General features: G+C 42.6%; 1 protein-coding gene across 3 annotated transcripts in view; it reads left to right on the top strand.

Annotated features, from left to right (window-relative positions):
• epb41l5 (erythrocyte membrane protein band 4.1 like 5) overlaps positions 1-23,501 on the top strand; it is a 66,116-nt gene that overhangs the window by 33,266 nt on the left and 9,349 nt on the right. For all 3 annotated transcript variants that reach the window (XM_080785831.1, XM_080785833.1, XM_080785832.1), the window contains exons 15-21: positions 1,411-1,453; positions 1,953-2,071; positions 17,692-17,843; positions 18,270-18,367; positions 18,785-18,925; positions 20,032-20,105; positions 22,462-22,584. In XM_080785831.1, the coding sequence (XP_080641957.1) occupies positions 1,411-1,453; positions 1,953-2,071; positions 17,692-17,843; positions 18,270-18,367; positions 18,785-18,925; positions 20,032-20,105; positions 22,462-22,584 (750 nt within the window). The remainder of the gene's footprint in view (positions 1-1,410; positions 1,454-1,952; positions 2,072-17,691; positions 17,844-18,269; positions 18,368-18,784; positions 18,926-20,031; positions 20,106-22,461; positions 22,585-23,501) is intronic.

The following is a 23,501-nucleotide window of genomic DNA, read 5'->3' on the forward strand; positions in this document are numbered from 1 at the left end:
TATTTTACCGCTGTTTCGGCGCTGTAGTGCCGAAATGATTTCGGCTCGTCAGAGATTTTCAGTAGCACCGAAGAGCCGACTTTAGGACGGTACCCGCCCCCCGAACCTCAAATGACGTCAAATTGTAGGCTCTACAGCGCCGAACCGACTTTTATTCGGCTCTAAAATAGGAGTATGAATCGGCCCTATGACTTTACTCTCTCTCTTTCTCTCTCTCTCTCTCTCTCTCTCACTCACTGCGTTGTTGCAAAAAAGAGCCAATATAAATAAGCTCACAACAAAACACCTGAATGTTTGTCCTATGTCCTACTATGACGTGCCCAGATTTTGGAGGCTAGAGTTCATTTGCTTAAAGTTTCCCAAACAGTGGGCCCATTTGTGGCTCGCAGACAAAGAAAATTATGCGTTACTTTTTTGTTGTTTCCTATATTTTGTTTTTAATATTATTTTAATTTTTTTCAGGTTTTTTTTTAATTAATTGAATCAATAATAAAATTAAAAGAGTTTCCATACATACGTAAATGGAGCATTTTTTGTGTTGAAAAATTAGTCTTGGCTCACCTCTTTCTGAAAGTGTCAATATGACTGTCCAAGATGATTACAGTATGAATTAATTAAGTGAGCTTAATCTTATAAGCCAGTAATGGCACACATAAGAAGAGACAAATCATTGTGTGTGTGTGTGTGTGTGTGTGTGTGTGTGTGTGTGTGTGAACATCAGAGATAATTCCTTTTGTCTACAGTATAAATGCAAGACTTGTCATGATCAATCTTATTCAGATCTCTAGTGTACACACACACACACACACAGTCATCCAGTCTGATCATAAGACCCAGCTATAATCTTGTTACTAAGGTAGTCTTTTGTTACCAGGGTTACGCGTGTGGGCTAACGATGGTGATGTAATTCATACTGTAAAAGCTCTCTTGGGATCAGTTGAGTCAACCCATTGAAAAGATGAATGGGAGCATTCCAGGGCTATTCAATCACCTTTGATTGCACAGCCTTCCCTCCGTAACAAGCCTGGGGACTGTTTGAATACATAATGGTTAATACATTGGCAGCGGAAGCTGCAACTATCCATTATTTAGTGAGAATTCCATCAATTATCTTTTCAATGAATTGAATGATGGAGAAGCATCCCTGGCATATAAGACATATATGCCTTAAGACACTTATTAAAAGCACCTTAAATAGTTTATTCATCTTCGCAAGTTGATGATATCATGTGTGGTCCAGCGCTATTGAATGTGTGGAATGCATGCAACTAAAAACCAACTTAATACAACTCAAAAACAATATTTTAAATGTGTTTTAGTAGCACATGCATTATTATTAAGTCAGTATACAGTATACAAAAAAAGAAAAATGATGCTAAATTATGAATGTCGCTCTCCTTGCCTCTCCAGGGCCCTGTCACACAACAATGGTGTCAACCCCAGCAAAGACAAGGTAAGGTACCAGACCTCCTGAGATCAGAGCCTGGATCAGTAGGTCTGTCACAGTTATTACATAATCTTCTAATCGCAATTATTTGAGATAATCGCTATAATTTTTTGCATAATCGTCAATCGTTTCCATATTGTAATATTTCCATAAACTTTCAAGCAAAACGAAAATCCGAAATAGCAGATCTACAAGCTTACAACAAGTCACTTGTTGATGTCAGATTGTAGATGAACTATTTCCACTATTTTGTGCATTTTTTTGGAAAGAAAATAATCACACCCATGTGAAGTGAGGAGCGCTCTTATAATCGTACATCATCATACATTATCTCATTCTGGCCTTCGTCATCAATGTTTGTGTTATGCAATGTTTGTGTTTACACTATGACATAAAATTGTCCATTCATTGTCAATGGGAATGTAATGTTTGATTAGGACAAAGTGTGAATGTGTAATGGACAGCCCTATATGGATCAGGAGTACAAAACGTTCTCTCTCCTCAGGTTCCGTCGTCCAGAGGCGCGTGGTCCGCCATGCCAGTCGTTAGTTCTGTCCCGGCTTCCGCTTGCGGACCGATGGAGATCGAGGCTCTGCCCAGGAGTCCAGGAGGAGAGAAGAGGAGGTGGGTGCTGCTGCTGCTCTGCTGGTTTTGTTTTATTTTGGCATTATTATACACACTGCTAGTAGCGCCAGGGCTCTCCTCTCATGGATGAAAGACCTCAGTCGCCACGACTGATTTGGGTCATTTGGAGTCCATAGAAGTCAGGGTGATGTGTGTCAACTGCAAACTCTGCGACGCATTGAGAGCTCGTATATAAGCTATTTTCGGTTATTATTTTAAGATAAGAGTATTTAAATTATAGTCAAATGTGCAATACGTGCAGATTGCAGAAGCATCTTCCATAAAACCCGAATCGCTGTGGATATTTCAACTCGAGGTTAAAGCCTCAATCTGTGATTTATTCACCCGGTCGACGGTATGTAGAATAGCAGTGATGATTGTTAAAGATGGAGTGCCGGGACCCTAAAACATGATCATCAGGTCCTATTCCTCCTTATAAGGAGGAATAATCTTTTCAAAAAAGTGTACAGTATTTAAAATGCTGTTTCTATGTGGACACGCCCACCTGTTTATTAAGTATGCCTGATTTGCCTGATGGGTGGTGATCTACCTGAACTGAAGCCGCACCCACAGCTGTTGTTGTATGATAAAGGGGGAGGGGTTAGGGGAGGGTATAATATTGTGATGTTACTATATCATCATTGGCACGTTTGACTGTAAAGGTTTCAGACTCCAGGAAGAAACCCTAAATACAAAGGGAAGACATTATTTCACATAACAACCACACCGGTGGTCTAATGAAGTACTGTCACCTCATAAAAAAATAAAAACATCACGGCACTCCATCTTTAAGGAATCAGTGCTAATGTATGGCATACATACATTGGCTCCATTTCGATACCGTTTCACAAATCACACGTTGGAACTTGGTCTTACAAACATTTTCCGTCATGAGGTTTTATGTCTAATAGGCAATTCACACTGAGACGGACTGAATCCGTTTCATTGGAACCGTTTCCGAATACGGTTGCCTGGTCCCCGATGGCCATGATTCACATTACCCGAGATTCAACAGCGCACCGGGTACACTTGCATAACACACTTTAATCCTCCTGATGACGGTGTGCTTGATGGCTGGCACGCACGGACACTGACCATCAACTGTGCGACATTGTCTCAAATAAATCCAGACACACTGAATTGCATTGCCTCTTTGCCGTTCTACTACTATACTGTCAGCCTGCCTGCTATTCACTGTGTCAGTCAGTTCTGTGCTCCAGTGTCGTGTTTGATATTAGTTTGCTATGGATTCTACTTTAGCATTATTATTATTTTGTTTTACTTTGGAAACTATGCCAAGCAAAGCCCAAGAGCCACGTGTAATAAGATCAGCGCGTACTGCGGTGCTGCGCGCATATGCAGATTCAACAGGAGACGTGCAGCGTTGAGAAATTAGCTGGTGTTACGCGTTGTGCAGCACTGCAGCGGCTGTGTGTTTTTTTTTTTTGTTGACGCTTGGCTTGTCGACTAGAGATTATGTCACGTTCTTAAAAAAAAACAGTCCACTTCCTTCTTTAGGTACACATGCATTCACATTGGAACGATCCGTATCTGAATACACTTCAACGGTCCAGAGACCCGCCCCCCATGCGGTCCCGGGGACGGTTGGGCAATCCGCTCCCGGGAACGGTACGCATCAGTCACACTACCACAACATCTGCCAAGTGGTCCCGAGTGCGCACCCGGGACCATAGTGTGAATTGCCCCTAAGGGTGGCTGTGTCGGTCTGTTCATCTTGGTCCCGGGACCATTTTGTTCCTGAACAACATATCTCAAAGTTCCCTGATGGCCCTCCTGTCTCGTCAGGCAGTGCTGACGGGAGTGGCTGATGACTGAGAATGTGTTTTAAATGGACTAATGCCATAAGAGTGTTACCATGGCTTATCTGCTGACCCCTGGCTCCTGCTGTTACTGTACTGTGTGTGTGTGTGTGTGTGTGTGTGTGTGTGTGTGATGTAGTTGATTTGTGGGAAGTCGACAGTGGTGTGTGTGCGCACGTGTGTGTGTGCGCGCGAGCGAAATATGTTGTTGATTTGTGGGAAGTCGAAAGTGGTGTGTGCTTCTGTCTATTATAGTGTAATTATTGGTCGGTCTGTCTGCTTTGACATTCAACAGACATACAGACTGACACACGGGTGACACTGCACACAGAGAGGTGCCGTCTGTCTTCTGTCTGTTCTCTCTTTGCGTTTCTTTCCAAGTGTTTCTCTAGCCTTGCGGTTAACCCATTAAGACCTGAGGCCGATTCTACAAATGCCCTCTAAACCAGTAGTTCTCAAACGTTTTCGTACCAAGGACCCCCCCCTCCCCAATTGACCCCATCTGAAAATATTTCGTTCCAGACATTTTCGAGATAAAAAATAAATAAAATGTGATGTTGTGAGCTTGTAGATCTAATATTTTTGAGTACCACTGTTCTAAATCCTAAGAGTTGTCTGAAAAACCTCGGACCAGCAATCCCTCAGCACAATGTATACAGCACATCCAGGGAAAATAGCAGATCTACAAGCTCACAGTCACAACACATTGCAGAATGGCTATTTTCAGCAAGTGCAGAGTAAACTGTAGTCAACTAAGTATAGAGGGTTAATTACATCTACACATTTATGCCTCTGTTCTCTTTTTTTCTCTTTGAATAATTTATTAGTCCAAAAATATAAACGGCATGGAAGTACGGTAAAACATTTTGGCTAAAAGGATAACATAAAGTCCTGGGGACTCGTTTCCTCCTCTTTTCTCCCACATTTCTTCTCTACTTCTCTTCCCGGTTTCTGCCCCATTTGTTTTCTCTTATTCGTAATCTCTCCTCTCTATCCCCCATGGATTACTGGATTGTGGAGGGACTCTTTCTACAACTGCTTCAATATTAAAAAACAAGAATAGGTTGCCTCTGAGCGACGTGAAAGAGTAAGCATATGTCTGTTTTCTGTGTGCATGAAGCTGGGACTTCAATATCCGTGTCTTGTATCTTCCATTGTTAAGCTTGTTTCAGTGTGCCATACGATGTATGTATGTGTGTGCCCGTGCGTGCACATTCGCTCGAAACGATATCCAGTTCATTTTGTGAGTTGTGTGTATATTTGTATATCTGAGCTGGTGAGTGCTTGTGATTTGTGAAAGCCTTTTGTTGCTCTGTGTGTGTGTGTGTGTGTGTGTGTGTGTGTGTGTGTGTGTGTGTGCGTGCTTGCGTGTGTGCCCTATACCAGTGTGTGTGACTGTGTGCACAACGTGTGTGTCAATGCACATACCTCCATTATAAACCTGCTGTGTGTACTCCTGTGTGTTCCAGTAATGCAAGGTTCTGAGGCCAAAACGGGCCTCGTCTGGAGGCAGGCCAGGTATGTACAGTCCTCCAATCAGCCTCGCCGGCACCGCAGTTCTTTTTCTTTTTTTCCCCTTCTTCCAACCAATCAGCTTCCAGTGCTTGATGAGCAGACTTGTTGTGTCTCTGGTTGTGGTGCGGTCTCCTCCTCCTGCCACTGAAAACCCTCCTGTGGCTCGCTCGCTGTCTCTCATGATTGATCAATTTGATCCGCATGACATGCCAACCGAATCAGTGCAGGAAGTGATGTCATGAACCAGGAAGTGATGATATGGTGGTGCTGGCTTTTTGGGTGTGTTCTCTGAGGGTGTGTAGTGTACTCTGGGTGTCTGCCTCAGCCTTTTGCAATGAAATTCATCTGTGCTCTGTGCTGTTCGTAAACAAACTCTGACTCTTTTGAATCACCCCCCTCCCCCACCCCACCCTCAACAAACACACACACACACACACACACACACACACACACACACACACACACACACACACACACACACTTCCGAAAATAAATACATCGTATACGGTATAAGAAATATAACTGACTGTAGTCATCAGCAGCTTAAATGTTTCACTGTTTCCACTGAATACCTTTTTTTTAATCTTAAGGGTGACTCAGGCCGATAAATTCGCTGAATTTGTCTGCATGCTTGTCTTGTGTGTGCCAATGTAAAGCAAACACTGCAGACCAGATTTGTTGAGCTTCTCGGAAAAAAGAGGTTTATATTTCCCTGTGCAGGCAGTCTTTTCAATTTTCAGTCACGTGTAAGAGGATTGCTGGTCAGTGCTGTGGAACAGGACTTTAAGACCCTTAATAAAGACGTAATTGCCCAGCACTATATGGGACACACAGAATGATAACATGCACGATAAAAAGTAGCTTTTTCTTTCTATTTTTAGGAGCCTATAGAGAGACAGAAAACATGGCACCTTTACCCAATTAACTTGAGGCCGATTCTACGAATGCCTTCTAAATCAGTGTTTCTCAAACATTTTCGTGTCAAGAACCCCCACATACACAATGATACAAAATAGCAGATGTACAAGCTGGCACGGTTTCTGCCCAACAGCAACGACATACTGTATTGCTGTTTATAATTTCAAGCAGTGGAACAGTGGATCTTTTGGGATGGTGTTGAGTGTGGAACCCACCAACATACAGTACTGCTGTGTAGGCTCACAAACCACAGAGTCTTGATCCATAGTTCTAGAGCAGGGGTGCCCAAAAGGTAGGTTGTGATCTACCAGTAGATCACAAAGGTTGTGCAGTTAGATCACATGATGCCCCTAAAAATATATAATTTAAATATAAAAATGCATCTGCCACTTGAATTAAGGCGACTTGACTTGATTGACATAAAAAAGGGCCTGTCAACCTAAACCCACAATGCAATATCTTCTTTGTTTTCAAGAGTGTTGCGCACAAACGTCAGTAGCATTACAAAGTTATGTACCAAAAGAAGAATAAAAAAACACATTTTACCCTTCTATTATGAAACATCAGCGCCACTATACACGCCACTAGGTACATTTTGTTGAACTATTTTCAGCAATGGGATAAAAAACTTTTTGTGGGTAGATCTCGTTTAGCTGGGCATTTTGAAAGTAGCTGAAGTCAAAAACGTGTGGGCGCCCATGTTCTAGAGACACTCTGCTGTAGAGCTTTTTGGCAGCTCTCCTCCTCCATCGATAAGGAACAGTACTGTTTACCAACACTGATAAGGCTTGTGTGACTGAGTTCCTGTGTGTGGCTTTATCAGCAGAGAGGGAGGTAGTTTACAGTCGGGCCATTTCTGAGGTCCTGTTTATATTATCACAGCCCCCAAGCAATACTTTACCTTCAGCCTCACTTCAGAGGAAGATAAAGGAGGACGCTTTACGGAAACCATTCTTGATGAGTTGGGTTTCCCTGGTGTTTCCTGTTCCTCTCCAAGGAAAGTGGATTGTTTTTACATTTTCGTCTTTGCAATTTTTACTATTTTGGAAGAAAAGGAAAGGGGAAAAAAACATTTTCGAATAGTTCATAGACACTTGGTGAAAATAGGGCCCTAAGGTCCCTATTTCATCTTTTTTGGTGATAATATGGTCCTACGGTCCCAATTTTTGTATGTGCCTTACCCCTTATCCCTAAACTTCTTTGCATTATTATTATTATTAATAGTTTAAATAGCTGATCTACAAGCTGTAACTGTCAATGTAGGCCCGCTATATTGCTTTTTTCCCCTTCAAAATAGTTAAAGGCAAAGAAGTTTAGGGATAAGGGCTAAGGCATGTGCGGAAATGGGGACCTACGTCTCTTTGTTGCTTGTAAAGTAAAAGATGACAGACCACCCTGTCGAAGCCACAGAGTTGACATGAACCTGGTGACTCCCCCACTATCGTCCTTCCTATCCTTTCCTTCCCCTCGTTCCAAACCCACACTTTAGATTCTTTTCTTTTTCACGAGACCCCTCTCCTTCCCCTGAGTAATGTGTCTGTCTTAGTGTCGTCCTACATCATGTGATTATAGTGGCCTTGTGCTGGATTTGCTGGGTTGCCATTTTGATGCCAATCTGCCCCTGGCTGCCCTCTGGCCATATTATCTGTGATATGTGTCAGCTGTTATCTCATTCCATATCTCTGCATCTGCCACTGCCCTCTGTGTGACCCCATGCCTCTTGCGTATTTCTGTCAACTGCTCTAGCTCTCTGTGTCGAATTATGCATCTAACATACGGTATCTGTAATCGGACTAGATAACTCACTTATTTATTAATGTAATCTCTTTGAAAGCGATAGACGGCTGAGTACGAAATCTAAAATTACCCGTGTTAACCAGTGGTAGAGGGGTTAAAAGGTCTCCCGTCATTAAAAGTTGAACAGGCTCCACGCTGTGTTACAGTATATGTAAAGTACAGGCGCCACAGCCCGTTCGTCTCCTGTCAAACGCAGCAAGCACAGCTGTCAGGGTGGGTAAAAGCTTCCGTCTGGGACTCCACTGCGTTCAGTCTCTACTCTCTAAACAAAGATTGCACAATGCCCAGAAGACAGCCAGACGCATGCCTAGAGGTCAGAATTGGGTCACAGATGCTCTGGAGAGAACCGATTTCTATTCACGTTAAGACTAATGTTCATCTCGCTACACTTGATAATTTTTGCAACAATTACAAAAACAGTGCCTGTGTGTAGTGTACTGTGTACAGACCATAGACTGTAAAAAATATGGACAAAGCGTTCCGCGGGTCTAACATGAACGTAAAATGAAGCCTGTCAGTCCTTGAATTGTACATCGCCATCTTTCTAGATCCGTTTGGACCCAGCTGGCCATTGGCTGGCCCAGACAACGAGGTGGGACTTCCCCCCTTCTTCTCCGTTGGTTTTTATTTTGACTCGAGTGGGTGGGGAATCCCGATCATAGACTGTAACGGTAGCCACGCCCCTCAGAACATACGCGACTTTATGTTAATTTATTTTATAAATGGGACCATAATTTTCCAAAAAGAATATTATGACATTAGAAATGAGACTTTAAACTAGTGACTGGAAGCAGAATGTATTCATGACCATGTTTATTAAGGTAATACAGTCTAGGTGAAGTTGGGGTTGGGGGAACTATGGGGCTATGGGTTTTTTTGGGCCCAATGACAGCGCCACAACAGGCCAATATATGAACTTTCAGGAAATCCTGATTTCCTTAGTAGCTTAATAAACAAAATATCTGTCTGACTGCCCCCCCTGGTACAGACTTGAGTATGTACTGTATTCTATGTGGCCATTCTATATGCCCAGTCTCCCAATTACCATTTTAGTGTTTAACATGGCTCAAATAATAGCTATATATGATCTAATTTGTTTGTATTGTCATTGCCTGGCAATACTGTAGATACTGTAGATACTCTAATACTGTAGACTGTAGATACGTGTTGGGACGATTTGCACACTTTGAATCCACCATTGAATCCTCTAAACCCACCTTCATTCCAGTAGTTAATGTTTTGACTGTTCTATTCATTTTGGAAACTTATAATACATTGTTTTTTATAAATGGATGGAGAAAGCCTGATCCTTGACATGACTATAGAAAAGTGGTGATTAATCTTGCATATCGTCTCTGATATGTATGTTTCAGGACTCAGAGATCCAAGAGTTAAATAAACGAACCTATGCTGTGTGCACGAGTAATCACAGATTTAAATAATCTTAAATGTGGACCTAATATTAACTCACAATACTATACCCATTTTTTTTTCTATTTACTTATAGATAATAATAGACATAATGGGAACACTTTCTGCAGGTTTTGTTAGCAAGGTAAGGAAACTGTGAATGGCTGTGCGGGCTATAGCGTGCAACTTCAAACTACCAGGGCAGCGCCCTGGACCGCCCTATCGTCAGCTCACCCCTGCCTGTCGGGCAAGTACTTGCAAGTACTCTTGTGTTTATAGCGAATTAAAGACAGTTGCTTCCCTATTCAAACGCCCTTGCCCGAACGTTTTATTTACTTAAGACGGACAGTCTGAGTCGGCCAACCGCTAGTGTCACCCCTGCACCGGCTTCCCCGATTGGCCACTTCGACTAGTCCACTTCACTGATTGGCTGAGCTTTGAGTGTTGTGCTGCTTCGCCAATATAAATGGCAGCATGTGAAATGGAACACATAGTGTGAAATCTGTGTGCGAACGAAAGCGGCAGTGCGCCACAAAGCAAAACACGATGCCCTGGAGCTGAACATGGATATTCTTCAATATACATGAATAAATTATTTTCTTATAAATTATCTGCGCCTTTTCATAGTAGGACGGCAGTTCTGTAGGACCACAGTGTCTCCTCTTCCTTCTTTCACTTCATAACCCAGCACACTCTTTACTTTACTTTACTTTCCAATGCCATCCATACATCCATACAGTCTACATTCACATCTCATCTTTATCTCTCTTCCCCCCCCCCCCCCCCCCCATCTCGCTTTGTCACTCAGCTTGCTCTATGCCTCTTCTTTTTTGGTAAAACCACATTTTTATTTGAATTAAATGTAACTAAAAATACTTTTTTTTTGTCTAGTGTTGTTTTTTTATTTCATTGGTTTTTATATGCCTAGTTAACTATAAAAAAAACTATTTTGTAAAAATTAACTATAAAAACATTATCCTGATCTCTCCACCCAGCCTGGTCATCTGCACCACCACCACCACACAGCACCCTGGCTCCCCTGGAGATGGACTCCCCCCTTCTCACAGGACCACCTCACACTCGTGTCTCACCCCCACCAGCTTGTCTCACCACCTATTCTTTCCTGTCAGACTTAAGCTGTGGACAGAGGGGGCAACATCTTAGCAACAACTGTTACTTTTCAGCAAAACCTTGCAGACCGACGAGCTCAAAATGTCACTTTGTGACACGTTTTGAGCTTGTCGATCTGCTACTCTTGCTGCTTTTGTGTGACACTGTAGTATATAATCAAGTAGGGCGTTAATTTACAAAAAAACCACAAAAGGTTTGAACATGGAGATAGGAGGTTTCTGCCTGACAACAATGCTTGCCGTCTCCATCCTCCATCCTCAACTACTACACTGCCATTCTCCTCCCCCTTCAGCCCACCTCTGCCGTTCCTTCCAACCTGTGGTGTCCAATCCCCAAAAATATTTAATTCCAAATGAAACACGTCACCACTCATCTGCGATGAGCTGGATGGCAGCACTTTTCTGTCCCTAACTCGGGAATGAGACGAGTCATCTCATTCCTGAGTTAGGGGCCGAAAAGCGCTGCCATTCTGGATGATTGGTCAGTACCGAAATGCCAATAAGACTCATTTTACATCCTGATGACAAAATAAAGGGTAGTGGGTCGCACACACCAAGACTGTAGTTCAAATATAGTTTATTTCATATTTGAAACAAATGGACAAATGTTTCGGCTATCCAGCCTTCATCACTGATGAAGGCAAAAAACGTTTATTTTGATATGTTTTGAACGGGTGACGCACCTATAGTCAGGCACGGTGGTCATATGAAGATGCATCCTGGTGGCACACAGTGCTGTTATCAAGCACTAATAGCAGCACTGTGTGTGCAGGATATATACAGTATACTTCAATGTTCCTGCTGCAGGGAACTTCTATATCGCTGCAGGGGTAGACATTAAGGGACATTTGCCACTGGTCCTCTGGGCCAACAATGACTTTTCAAAATGACTGGCTCTACCACTGTTGCTCCTGGCCCAGGAACATTGCCTTTTAAATTCTGTTTTTTTTACAGCATTAATGTTACGTGGGCATGTGGAAGGTGCATTCTGCTAGCCCGGAGGGTCTACTAGTACTTCCGGGCCACCGGGGCCATTTATAATGTCCATTCCTGCGGTGCTGCAATCGGTGCTTGTCAGCCAATTCATTCTAAAACATGTTGAAAAGACATACTGTACTTTACTGCAAGCTCTAAACTCATTGCTTCGCGCCGTGTGTTGAGCTTGTGTATCAGCTATACTTTTGACGCTTTCGTGTGACGCTGCAGTATGATCAAGTAGGGGCGTTAATTTATGAAGAAAAAAAAATCTCTCACTTTTATTCTCTCTCTCTCTTCTCTCTCACTCACACTCACACCAGTGTTAATTTTGACAGCAAATTTGGATGACGTTTTAGTCATAGTTTTTAGAATAAAATTCAAACCTGAAATGTTTTAGTTTTAGTCTAGTTTTAGTTGACTAAAATATCAGATGTTAATCTACAGTTGATTTAGTTGACTAGCTGTGATGGCGTCGTAATGCCTGCTTAGTGATTATTTTGGACGTTTTTGCACGCACCCGCGGCCCACAGGAGCTCGATTGTATTCAGCTCTTCTTTTCACGCTTTCACGATCCCTGCTGATACAAGCGAGCACACGCCACTCGCTTTCCGTTCGAAACGTCACTCCCTCCCCATGCCTCTCTCTCTCTCTCTCTCATGGTGAGACTGAGTATTCAGTGTTGAGGTGGCATCAATGTAACATGTTGGGATTGACATCCACTCTCAACTCTGTTGAAGGAAGTAACGATAGCTCACACACTGTGTGTATATGTTGAAGGATTTGTGTATTTCTCGCTTTCATTTGAATTTGTCCAATATATTTAGTTTTTTGTTCTGAATAATATGTAATAATATTACTGCTTTACACATTAAGCTTGAATTAATTTAATTAAAATAATTTTAGTTTTTTCTACATTTCATGGTTGCTTCAAAAGAAATCTCGAGTTAATGAACAAACCATGACTAATATACCTTGATCTAAATTAATTTGCCTTTATTTAATGTTTTCTATTTTCCCAATATGTATGTTTTTGACTTTGGCACAGCTACAGTGGTACAGTGCTGGTTGAGGCCAGTCTACAGTGTTGGGCAGTAAAGTCATTTTTGACTGACATTATTACTTTACCAAGTCAAGAGTGGTGTAAGTGTAATTAAATAGAGCACCAAAGTCTCCGTAGAGCTTTTAGATCGCGTCATATAAACAAATTACCCCGGACGTTTTACTCTTGTGGACATGAAGCATCAACTGACAGTAAAAGTTTTTACACATTTTATCCCAAGAGTAAAAAATAACACAGACGTTACAACTGTAACTCAATATGATAAACGAGCCAGTATATGAACACAGTTCTTAGATTCCCCTATGGGAAACCCAATACAAAAAGGACTTTGTATTCTATTACTAATGAAGTAACTCCGCTTTTTTTTTTTTTTTCTTACTCTGTATATATACAGTACATACAGTATACTGTGTCGGATCAGATTTGAGAGGCTGCTCTGTGTGATTTGTAACTTCTCCTGTGAGGTGAATTATTGTAACAATTTGGTTATACAAGTAAGTCACTAACTTAGAAGATAATATATTGTACATTACTTTAACTACCCTCCACCCCCTTCTGAAAAAGTCTCCTCGCATAGGCAGACTATTCCACAATCTCTGAATGCTAGCATACGGTATAGAGTCCGTAATTACAGCCCCTGAATGCCGATTCCGGAAGTTGTCGTCATTTCCACTCACGAAATTGCTTCGGTTTAGATTTACAGTAGGACACATTTACTTGGCTGCAAAGATAGGTTTGGGATCCTTTAGAATTATAATGATTCCTTAACGTCTTAACTCCATTTGTGCCATTTGTACACTACACCGGTAACTGCAACGGTTCCAAACGTGACAATCTATTCCGGTTCCTCCGGTTTCTCCGGTTCCCGATCCCCAACCTATGCAAAGATGAAATGGAATTCCACAACTGTTACCGTACTTGCACAGCTGAACAAATGAAGATGATTTTTTTTAACAAAATTTAGTTAACTGTTTACAATATAACTGTGACCAAAGGATGTAGTATGTCTATTCTGCATATATACAGTATATCCAGAATCTGTGTGTGTTATGTGTTTAGTGTAGTACAGGAGAATAAAGAGATGCCTACTCGTGTGTGTGTGTGTGTGTGTGTGTGTGTGTGTGTGTGTGTGTGTGTGTGTGAGTGAGTGAACCGTGCATATGTTCTGTTACATATGTGGTACTGTCAGCAATGTAACATGACACATTTGGGCACAACCTCGACATGTGGAGTTGACTGCCATCTTTGTTCATCGATAGTTCCCCTACCAATAAACCCCTGTCATGAAAAAAGGCTTTCCACAAGTGAGTGAATTTGTCTGATATCCATCCGTTGTTTAATGCTGTGTCACGCTGTGGCTCTCTCATCGGCTCTTGGGACTAGACATGTACAGGTCAGGTGGACAATGGAGCTGTGGCTCAGGAGGTAGAGCACGTCGTCCAATGATCCGTGGGCCGGTGGTTGGTATCCCAGCTCCTTGTGTCCACATGTCAAAGTGTCCTTGGGCAAGACACTGAATCCTACATTGCCTCCAATGAGTTGGTCGGTGCTAGTTTGCCACCATTGGTGTGGTAACTAAGTGAGGACGCTGGCGTTGACTGTTTGCCACGTCACCTCCCATTGTATAGTATGAATGAATGAACCATTGTAAAGCGCTTTGAGTACTAGGAAAACGCTATAAAAATGCAATTCAATATGCAGTGCTTAAATGGTGCATTTATATAGTGCCTTTATCCAAGGCGCTTTACATAGATTGTGCATTACATTCACCCATTCACACACATGCATACACTGATTGCGGCGGAAGCCATGCAACGTACCAACCAGCACATCGCGAGCAATTTGGGGTTCAGTGTCTTGCCCAAGGACACTTCGACATGTAGACAGGGACCCCTGGGGGTCCCCAGACCCACACTTTGAGAACCACTGTCCTAGAGAGCGATGTGTGCTGATGTGACTTCTCGTGAGAAAATAATCAATGTCTGTCACTGGCAAACACTAACATTATCACTTTACAGTATCTAATTGCATTTGCCACGTCTGTTTTATCAGTGAATTATCACATTTATCAGCAGTTATTGTGATATGTCCTAATATGTATCCTGATGCATACAGTACAGTCATGGTGACCTATTGTAGTTTTCCAAGAAAAGGAATTAATCAAATGTTTTGGAAAACATGTCTGGTTAATACGTTATTCATACTATTGTTCATCAGTCAAACAAATCTTGTCTTACATGAAATGTGTAAAAAGTACTGTGGGAGGCATCATGTGTGTGTGTGTGTGTGTGTGTGTGTGTGTGTGTGTGTGTGTGTGTGCTCACACTCTATTGTTTGTCATAACATGTGCAGCTATGTACGTACAGTACTATTTACCAATGCTGTGTGCGCTTGCACATGCGCACTTGAGAGGGGGGCTGTTCCTCATTCCCTCCAGTCTCCATGCAGTATGTATGTAGTAATATACATCTCATATGCCTGTACCTCCAGGCTACAGTACAGATGTATGAATACCTCCTAGAGTTGATAAAAGAGCTTCTGTGAAAACTACTATATCGCTGTTGTCGGGCAGAAACCTCCTATCTCCACATAACGTTTTGTGTGTGTGTGTTTTTTTTATTATTATTAATAACGCCCCTACTTGATCACAACATCACACAAAAGTAGCAGATACAGGGGCGCCCGCTGGCCAAATAGTGGTCCAGGTGTATGCCACATATTGGCTTTGGCCTGACAGCAAGTCGTGTGTTCGAGTACTGTTCATGGAGACCTTTGCTGCATGTCTCTCCCCTCTCTCTCACTCTTTCCTGTCCATCTTCACTTCACTAGCCAAAAACAAATTTAAAAATAAAAAGTAGCAGATACACAAGCTGATACTTTTTAAAGATTTGTTTTTGGCTTTTCTGCCTTTATTGATAGTTTCAAGTGAAGATAGACAGGAAAGAGTGAGAGAGAGAGAGAGAGAGAGAGAAGGGGAGAGACATGCAGCAAAGGTCGTCATGAATGGGACTCGAACACGCGACACGCTGTCAGGCCAGAGCCTATATGTGGCATGCGCCTGGACCACTCGCCCAGCCGCCCCCCTTTGATACTTTTTAATTTGAAGCCTGAAAAGTAGCCCGTTTTGGACATATGAGGTTTCCACCCGACGTAGACGATATTAAATGTCTGGCTGGAGGATATGCCTTTGATGGCTGTAATATGACAATACGTCTTCCCCACACAACTTATTGCTCCCAACAAAGACGTGAAAACCGCAGGATGAACTGAGCCTCAGGGAAAATCTAACCTTTCATATTGGGCCTTTTTTCCCTCTTTTCTTTAAACAAATATTTTGGACAGACAACCATTCATTTCCAATGGGATATTATTATGGGATATTACGGTTTTACCCGCACTTCTTTCATGACCACCACCGCACAACCAAGCATAGACTTTTAATCCGAATTGCTCTCATTTTCAGGTTTTTACTCAAAGGGCCCTATTTATGCTGGTGCCTTACCCCTTATTCCTAAACTTCTTTACCTTTTTTACTATTTTGAAAAATATTTTTAAATATTTCAAATATCCGCTCTTCAAGGTCACAACGTGCCGATGTAGATCGGCAATTTTTTAATGTTTTTAAAAATAGTTAAAAATGGAACTCGTAACCCACAACATTTATTCCATTGTCTTTCCACACATAATACGCCAATCCCGCTATTTGTTGTCTCCACCAGGCCGATGGCATGGGGAGAGAGTTTGTTTTGCACTCCGTCCGTGTGTGTGTCCGTCCGTCCGTTACCAGCTAATCTCCGGCACCGTTAAACAATCCCGGCAGTCACGGTATCTTGTCAATTATACTATCGTGGAATGTGGCACCAGCAAAAGTGTGTGTGTGTGTGTGTGTGTGTGTGTGACTGACTGTGTGTGACTGACTGTGTGTGTGTGTGTGTTATGACATACACACAGGCCACACTGTTACCATGTCATCTTTCCTTGGGTTCGTTGTTTTTTGTCTAAATGGCCCCTACAGTACTCATTACTCAAGATAGTACAGCAATCGTTTGGTATTGGTTAGTAGAAACAATTATTACTTAATTATTACACATCCAATGTTGACAAGACGTTATAAAATGTCTACTGGTTGAATCCTGTCACCATTTATCAGTTGTGCTAACGAGGGAGAATCCATTCACCGCCATACAGGCCACAGGTGAGTTTGATAGTCATCATGTCAGTTACTGTTATGCATTTTAAAACCCCATTTATTTCTGCTTGTTTCCCGGCGTCGAGCACAGAAAATACAGAAGCACTTAAACCCAATATGGTTGAGCACAGAAAATACAGAACCACTTAAACCCAATATGGTTGAGCACAGAAAATACAGAACCACTTGAACCCAATATGGTTGAGCACAGAAAATACAGAACCACTTGAACCCAATATGGTTGAGCACAGAAAATACAGAACCACTTGAACCCAATATGGTTGAGCACAGAAAATACAGAACCACTTAAACCCAATATGGTTGAGCGGGAAATCTTTCACGGAAAATAGCCGATCGACAAGCTTTCATTTTCACAATACGGATGTTGGCGTTTAAAGGACAATTTTGTTTTTGCTTTTCCATTTACTGCTACCTTTCGTTTTAACGATATTAGCTATTTGGCTAAATAAGTCCATAATAAGATTAATAATAAGATTGTATGGTTATTTCTTTGTTATTTACTAGACCCCAGGACATTAATCTGGCCACAAAATATCACGGGATCTACTGAATGTGAAGGGGGATACTGTGTGTTGTAGGCTCAATATGTCAGTTTGTCATATAAAACATGAACCTTGGTTGAAAAAAAAAGAAAAAAGTTGTCCTTTAAGTTGTTAATGTCCAAGCGCTGCGACGCGTTGAGTTTGTTGACCTTTATTTTTCTGTGCTTAACGTGGCCGTGCAACCCAGTATGAATCTTTAAAACTAAATACTTAACGCTCTCTCTCTCTCTCTCTCTCTAGTATGCCCATGGTGGCTGATCTGCTGGAGACCTGTGTTGATGATGTCATTAGGACCCCTGCTGTTCCAATAGTGGTGGCGACTGAGGAGGCGGGGCCAAGCGGTGCCCAGTCATCATCCAGCATCGCCGGAGACGAGGGACTATGTCTCACCGGTAGGCAGGCACGCACACACGCACACACGCACACACACACACACACACACACACGCACACACGCACACACACACACACACACACACACACACCAAGACTAGGCTACTGTGTATCACAACTATTATCCTTAAACAGCTTAACATTTGTGTAAAATTTCTGTCCGGAAGAAACCTTGTGTTGTTTTTGCTTACTGTGAAAGTCTGCTAAAAGCCTAAATTGTAAACCATTCAAATTCTCAAGCATCAAGAGTAGCGGATCTACAAGCTCGAAACGCGTCACTTTGTACGCTTTTCGTCACGTTTTGATTCGCTACAAGCAATGCCTTTCACATCGGTGGTATCACTTTTACTGACAGAATTGGGACCAATTACAAGTGTGTGTGTGTGTGTGTGTGTGTGTGTGTGTGTGTGTGTGTGTGTGTCTCAGACGCTGCAGCTCGTCTGAAGCAGTTGGAGTTGGAGGGCAATTCTCTCGCTGCTTCTCTACGACCCAGCGTCAATGTAAACATGGTCCTGAACAACCAGGTGACGGTCTAGTCTATCTTCCTGCTATTTTCGATGTAAACATGGTCCTACATGGACTACAATTCCCATAATGCTTTGGTGCACTGTTCCTCCTTGTGGAGAGGGGGAGGGCTGTTTTACTGAGACAACATGTAGTCCAGGAAGGAAGTGAGACCAGTGCCTGGCTGTGAGTAACTTAATTATAGAGACATTATTGACATAATTTATTATGTTATACTTTAAAAAAGTATAGTGTACAACGCGCCATGAAGTGATGCATTGTAAGCGTGTAGATCAGCTATTTCATTTTTATTTTTTTTAACATAGAAACAATTTAATAATTGCTAATTCATGATTAGACAATTGTGTAATATTCGTGATGTGCCAATATGTGTGTGCGTGTGTTTGTGTGCACGTGTGTGTGCGTGTCCTGCCCAGGAGGACATGGTGAAGCTGACGGAGAAGTGTGTTCTGAACAGCGTGGGCAGCGGTCCGGTCACGGTGCTCGCTCCACTGCCCCTCCCAGAGGACCTGAAGAGTAACATCCTAAAGGCCCAGGCAGAAGCTGCTGCCCTCAAGGTGTTCATTTACACTCCATTAGTACCACAGTGTTTTAAGCATTATGTTATACTTTTAGCTGTTGAAAAATCGTGAAAATGTGGCTTTTGAATATATATTCTTTCACAGCAAACGTTTTTACCTAAAATCTTTGCTTCTGGGGTGGTCCCTAGATCAACATATTTTCAGATGGGGGTCGGCGGCCAATTACATCTGGCCGCCGACCCCCTGGGGTCCTTGACATGAAATAGTTTGAGAACCGCTGACATCTGAAAACTAGAAGACATTTGTAGAATCAAACTTGGGTCTAAATGGGTTATACTCCGTAGTACTACAGTGTTAGTTCATACTCCGTAGTCTGACAAAAAAACATTACAATAAAGCAAGGAGACAGAAAACGGAACAATCGGTACTGGTGAAAATCAAGAAATCAATACAGGACGATAATGCCTGTCTGAAAAAGTGGGTCTTTTAAAACTTTTTTTTAAAAAGGTCCATAGAGGCCACAGATTTCAGGTGGTAGGTGAGGTCGTTCCATAGCCTGCGGGGCGAAACTAGCAAAGCCTCGAACACCTTTAGTTTTGCTGGAGGAACAACCAACAGGGCTTGGGGAAAAGAACGGACATCCAAGCTAACGGCACACGGTTTGTCAATGTGCTGTTGGCTTGTAGCTCTGTTCTTTTTTTGGGGGAGGGGGGATGATACCATCACAAGCTGGAGTGCAGATGCCCTATCTACCTAGTCTTTGACTTGGCCACCGGAACTGGCGCACAAAGTTGTGTGCTCCATGGGCACGTCCGTTGCGGTGTGAGGATTTCTTTGCGTCGGTCCAGCCAGACCGGGGCCACCGGGCATGCTCAAACATGTGGTGTGTGGCCCCAAACTGGAGCGGCTTGGATCGGCGGGCGGTCCTCTCTAGGTTCACTCCTACCTTTTTATAAACTCTGCAACGTTAACTTAAAACGGCTCCACCACTGGTCATAAATCAACTCACTGAACTCTGTGGTCATTCTCCTCTCCTCTACTCACCCTCTTCACTCCTCTCCTCTACTCTACTCACCCTCTTCACTCCTCTCCTCTACTCTACTCACCCTCTTCACTCCACTCCTCTCCTCTCCCTCCTCCAGGGCTCTGTGTCTGTGGATGAACACGCTGTCATTTCCGGAGACAAGAACTGTAACCTGCAGGAGGCTGCTGCCAGGTGCACACGCGCACTCACACACACTCACACACACACACACACACACACACACACACACACACACACACACACACACACACGCACACATGCTTGTATTTCCATATTTGTGAGGACATTTAGGACAGCAATTTTATGAATATTATTATTTTCTATTTTATTTCTTTGTAAAATTGTGGAAAATAGCAGTTCTGCAAGTTTACAACACGTTGTGAGCACGTGAACCTCAATGTTTAATCCTAACACTAGCCCCATCCTGAATGTTTTCATAAAACAACAATTTTCTCATAATCTCATAATGTAAAAATCGTGTGGACATCTGTCCCTCACAAGGATTGTAACACACACACACACACACACACACGCTAATTTAAGTTTTGTTATTTTCCAGTCATGAAACTGTCATGGAAAGATTAAGCAGCTATTGGAACCATAAGCTTTACTTGCTGAATTGTTAACCACCTTACAAGGTGGCACTCCACTATTTTGAATGTCTCTCATATTTGGAAATGGAACAGCATTATCTTTGTCGGTACAAACCTCATATTTCCTAAACTGTTACGTTTTAGGAATAGAATAGTATCAGATCTGATAGTTTTGTGTGATGCTGATCAGTTGAGTTGAGCTGTTTCTGCCCAAAAGCAACGATATGCTTTAAGAAGATGGTTCCCAAACTTTTCAGGTCGAGACCCAAAAGAGAGATTAGTCTCCCGGGACCCAAACTAGTGAAAATAGCAGATCTACAAGCTCACAACGCGTCTCTTCGCTTCACGTTGTGAACTTGTAGATCAGTTATTTTCACTACTTAAACATTTGTTTTCTAATTTATGGAATTTCTTAGATTTAGTTTAATTCCAGATTAATTTTAATGCTTATTGGTAATGTCTTTTCTTGTTTTATATATAATTGTAATTTAAAACAAAATGTAGGAAACAAAAAACAAACGTACGCATAAAAATGTGTCCGCAGCCCACAAATGGGTCCCGAACCAGATTTTGTGTACCAGTTTAAGCCAATGGAGAAAGACATCAGTAAATTGTCATTGTGGGGACATCGTCTAAAAGCTCAGTGGCAGCTTTTATCAGTGTGTGTCTGTCTTGGAATGTGACCGGGCCTCTTCTCTACTCCCTCTTCGTTGCTGTCAAGCAGAAACCTTGTATCTCCATGCATATGACTTTTGTCCTGTTTTGACTTTTGTTTTACCCTTCTTTCGGAGTACAGGTCTGTCGTGCAAAAGTATAAAAATTATCCAATCTGCAAGCTCACAATGTGTGACGACGCACTGCGTCCTGACCTTGTAGATCAGCTTTTTTTTTAAAGGCAAAGTACTTTAACCAATGAAAAATATTAACAGGAGCTTGCGACTAGCAATAACTACATTGGATGCGCCGGAACACCTTTCCCCCCGCCCAATAACCCCCAAACCCCCCCCCCAACCTCTCCAAAATGCTGATTAGTCCACATGCATATTCATGAGGCGTCTTGGCATAACTCGGCTGTGACATCAGTGCCACTCCGTCCTGCAGGCTGTGTGCTGTGAATGACAGGCATGGACATTGCTGTTATTTTGACAGCTTATTTTGTTGAGGGAATGTAAAACAGGCATCATTGCCATGGGGACTGGGAGGGGGATTAGAAGAAGCAGACATATTAAATATGGTTGGCAGAGTAGGCGATTAGGCACATTCCCCCCTCCCTTCCCCTCCCCGTTCTACATTCAGTCTTACAGTATTATGTTGTGTTTTGTAAATTGCACATTGCTAATAGTGTCTTATCTTTCCAAGTACGAGAATTCACATTCATATTGACTTGGACTCATGCTTCATAAGGGGATAATATTTGATCTTTCTCCTGTGACTCATGGCTTTATATCGTTTCTGTTCGGGCAGAAAACTTGTATCTCCAAATGACATAAAATGAATGTCCTACTTCATCATACAAGAGTGTTTTTCCCTTCTTCCACCAAACATTGGCCGATGTAATAACAAATAACCCATCTATAATCTCTAAATAGCCGACCTCTAAGCTAGGCTTGTAGGTTGGCTATTTTCGGTGAATATTCCCCCCCAGAGTAGGGAAGCTAGGGGTGGTCCGAGTGGTTAGGAATTTCAGGAACAAAAGAAACACCAGAAACGGGTCTTTGTCAGAGTTCTGTGAACATTTGAATGTAATGCTGTACTGAACTGCTGTGTGGTACAGTAGGTCTAATTACTTTGTTTGTGTATTCTGTCTGTCTGTCTGTCTGTCTGTCTGTCTGTCTGTCTGTCTGTCTGTCTGTCTGTCTGTCTGTCTGTCTGTCTGTCTGTCTGTCTGTCTGTCTGTCTGTCTCTCTGTCTCTCTGTCTCTCTGTCTCTGGTAGGTTGAAGGTGCGTAGTGGCCGCATGGGTAGTAACTCATCTTTGTCTGTGAGCGGTCGCCCAGACAGGCAAGACTCCTGGGACCTGCTCAAACCAGCTACCCTCATGTCATCGGCTGGACCCAGGTGTGTGTGTGTGTGTGTGTGTGTGTGTGTGTGTGTGTGAATGTGCTATGCTGAGTGCTTTGCACCAAGGGAAGGATGGATAAAGGAGAGAGAGAGAGAGGGGGGGGGGGGGGGATTAGCAAAGGAGGGGATCTATGGCGGTGCCTGCAGGTTCCTAATCCCCCTGACACACACGCGCACACACACACACACACCACCCTCTCAGTCTCTGTGTCCTCTGTATTACCTACTGTCGCAATCCACGTGGATATGAATCGAAGGCATGAGGACTTCCCGTTGTATATGTTCTTTTGAGATACAGGTCCTAGGCCTGCGTTTAATGTCATTTTTCCATTATAATCTCGCCTATTATTCTGTCGATATATAATTGAGAAACCGGTGTCTTTTTATATACTGTATCAACAAATCAATTTAACACACACACACACACACACACATATATATATACCGGTATGTATAACAAGAGGCCCGTGCAATTATGCATGGCAGATCTACAAGCTCGAAATGCGTGGCTTTGCGCCACGTTTTAACACATGTAAACCAGGAAAGCGTCTGTCATTTTAAACCTTTTTTTAACCTTTTTGAAAAAGTCTGAGAACTACTGATTTGGACGGTATTTGTAGAATCGTAGGAATAATCGACCTCAAAAGGTTTAGATTCCCTGGTGTAGGAGAGAACGCACAACCACTAGGTTGACCCAGGATCCGTCTTTCTGTGAGAGAACAGCACATTAAACACACTCTCTGCACCAATGCTGCTGCATCAGGCAAACCATTCCAACCCAGTATGGATTCCAGCATGGCAGCCGTTTACTGGGAGACAAAGCTGGTACCCGTTCTTCAATCTCTTAGCTCTTTGCTACCACCTGCTGGTCTGTCTGAGTAACGCAGCTATATTCAGCAATGCGTGTGAGAGTG

This window comes from Protomyctophum bolini (assembly GCF_963924005.1).
Source record: "Protomyctophum bolini genome assembly, chromosome: 16".
NCBI lineage: Eukaryota > Metazoa > Chordata > Actinopteri > Myctophiformes > Myctophidae > Protomyctophum > Protomyctophum bolini.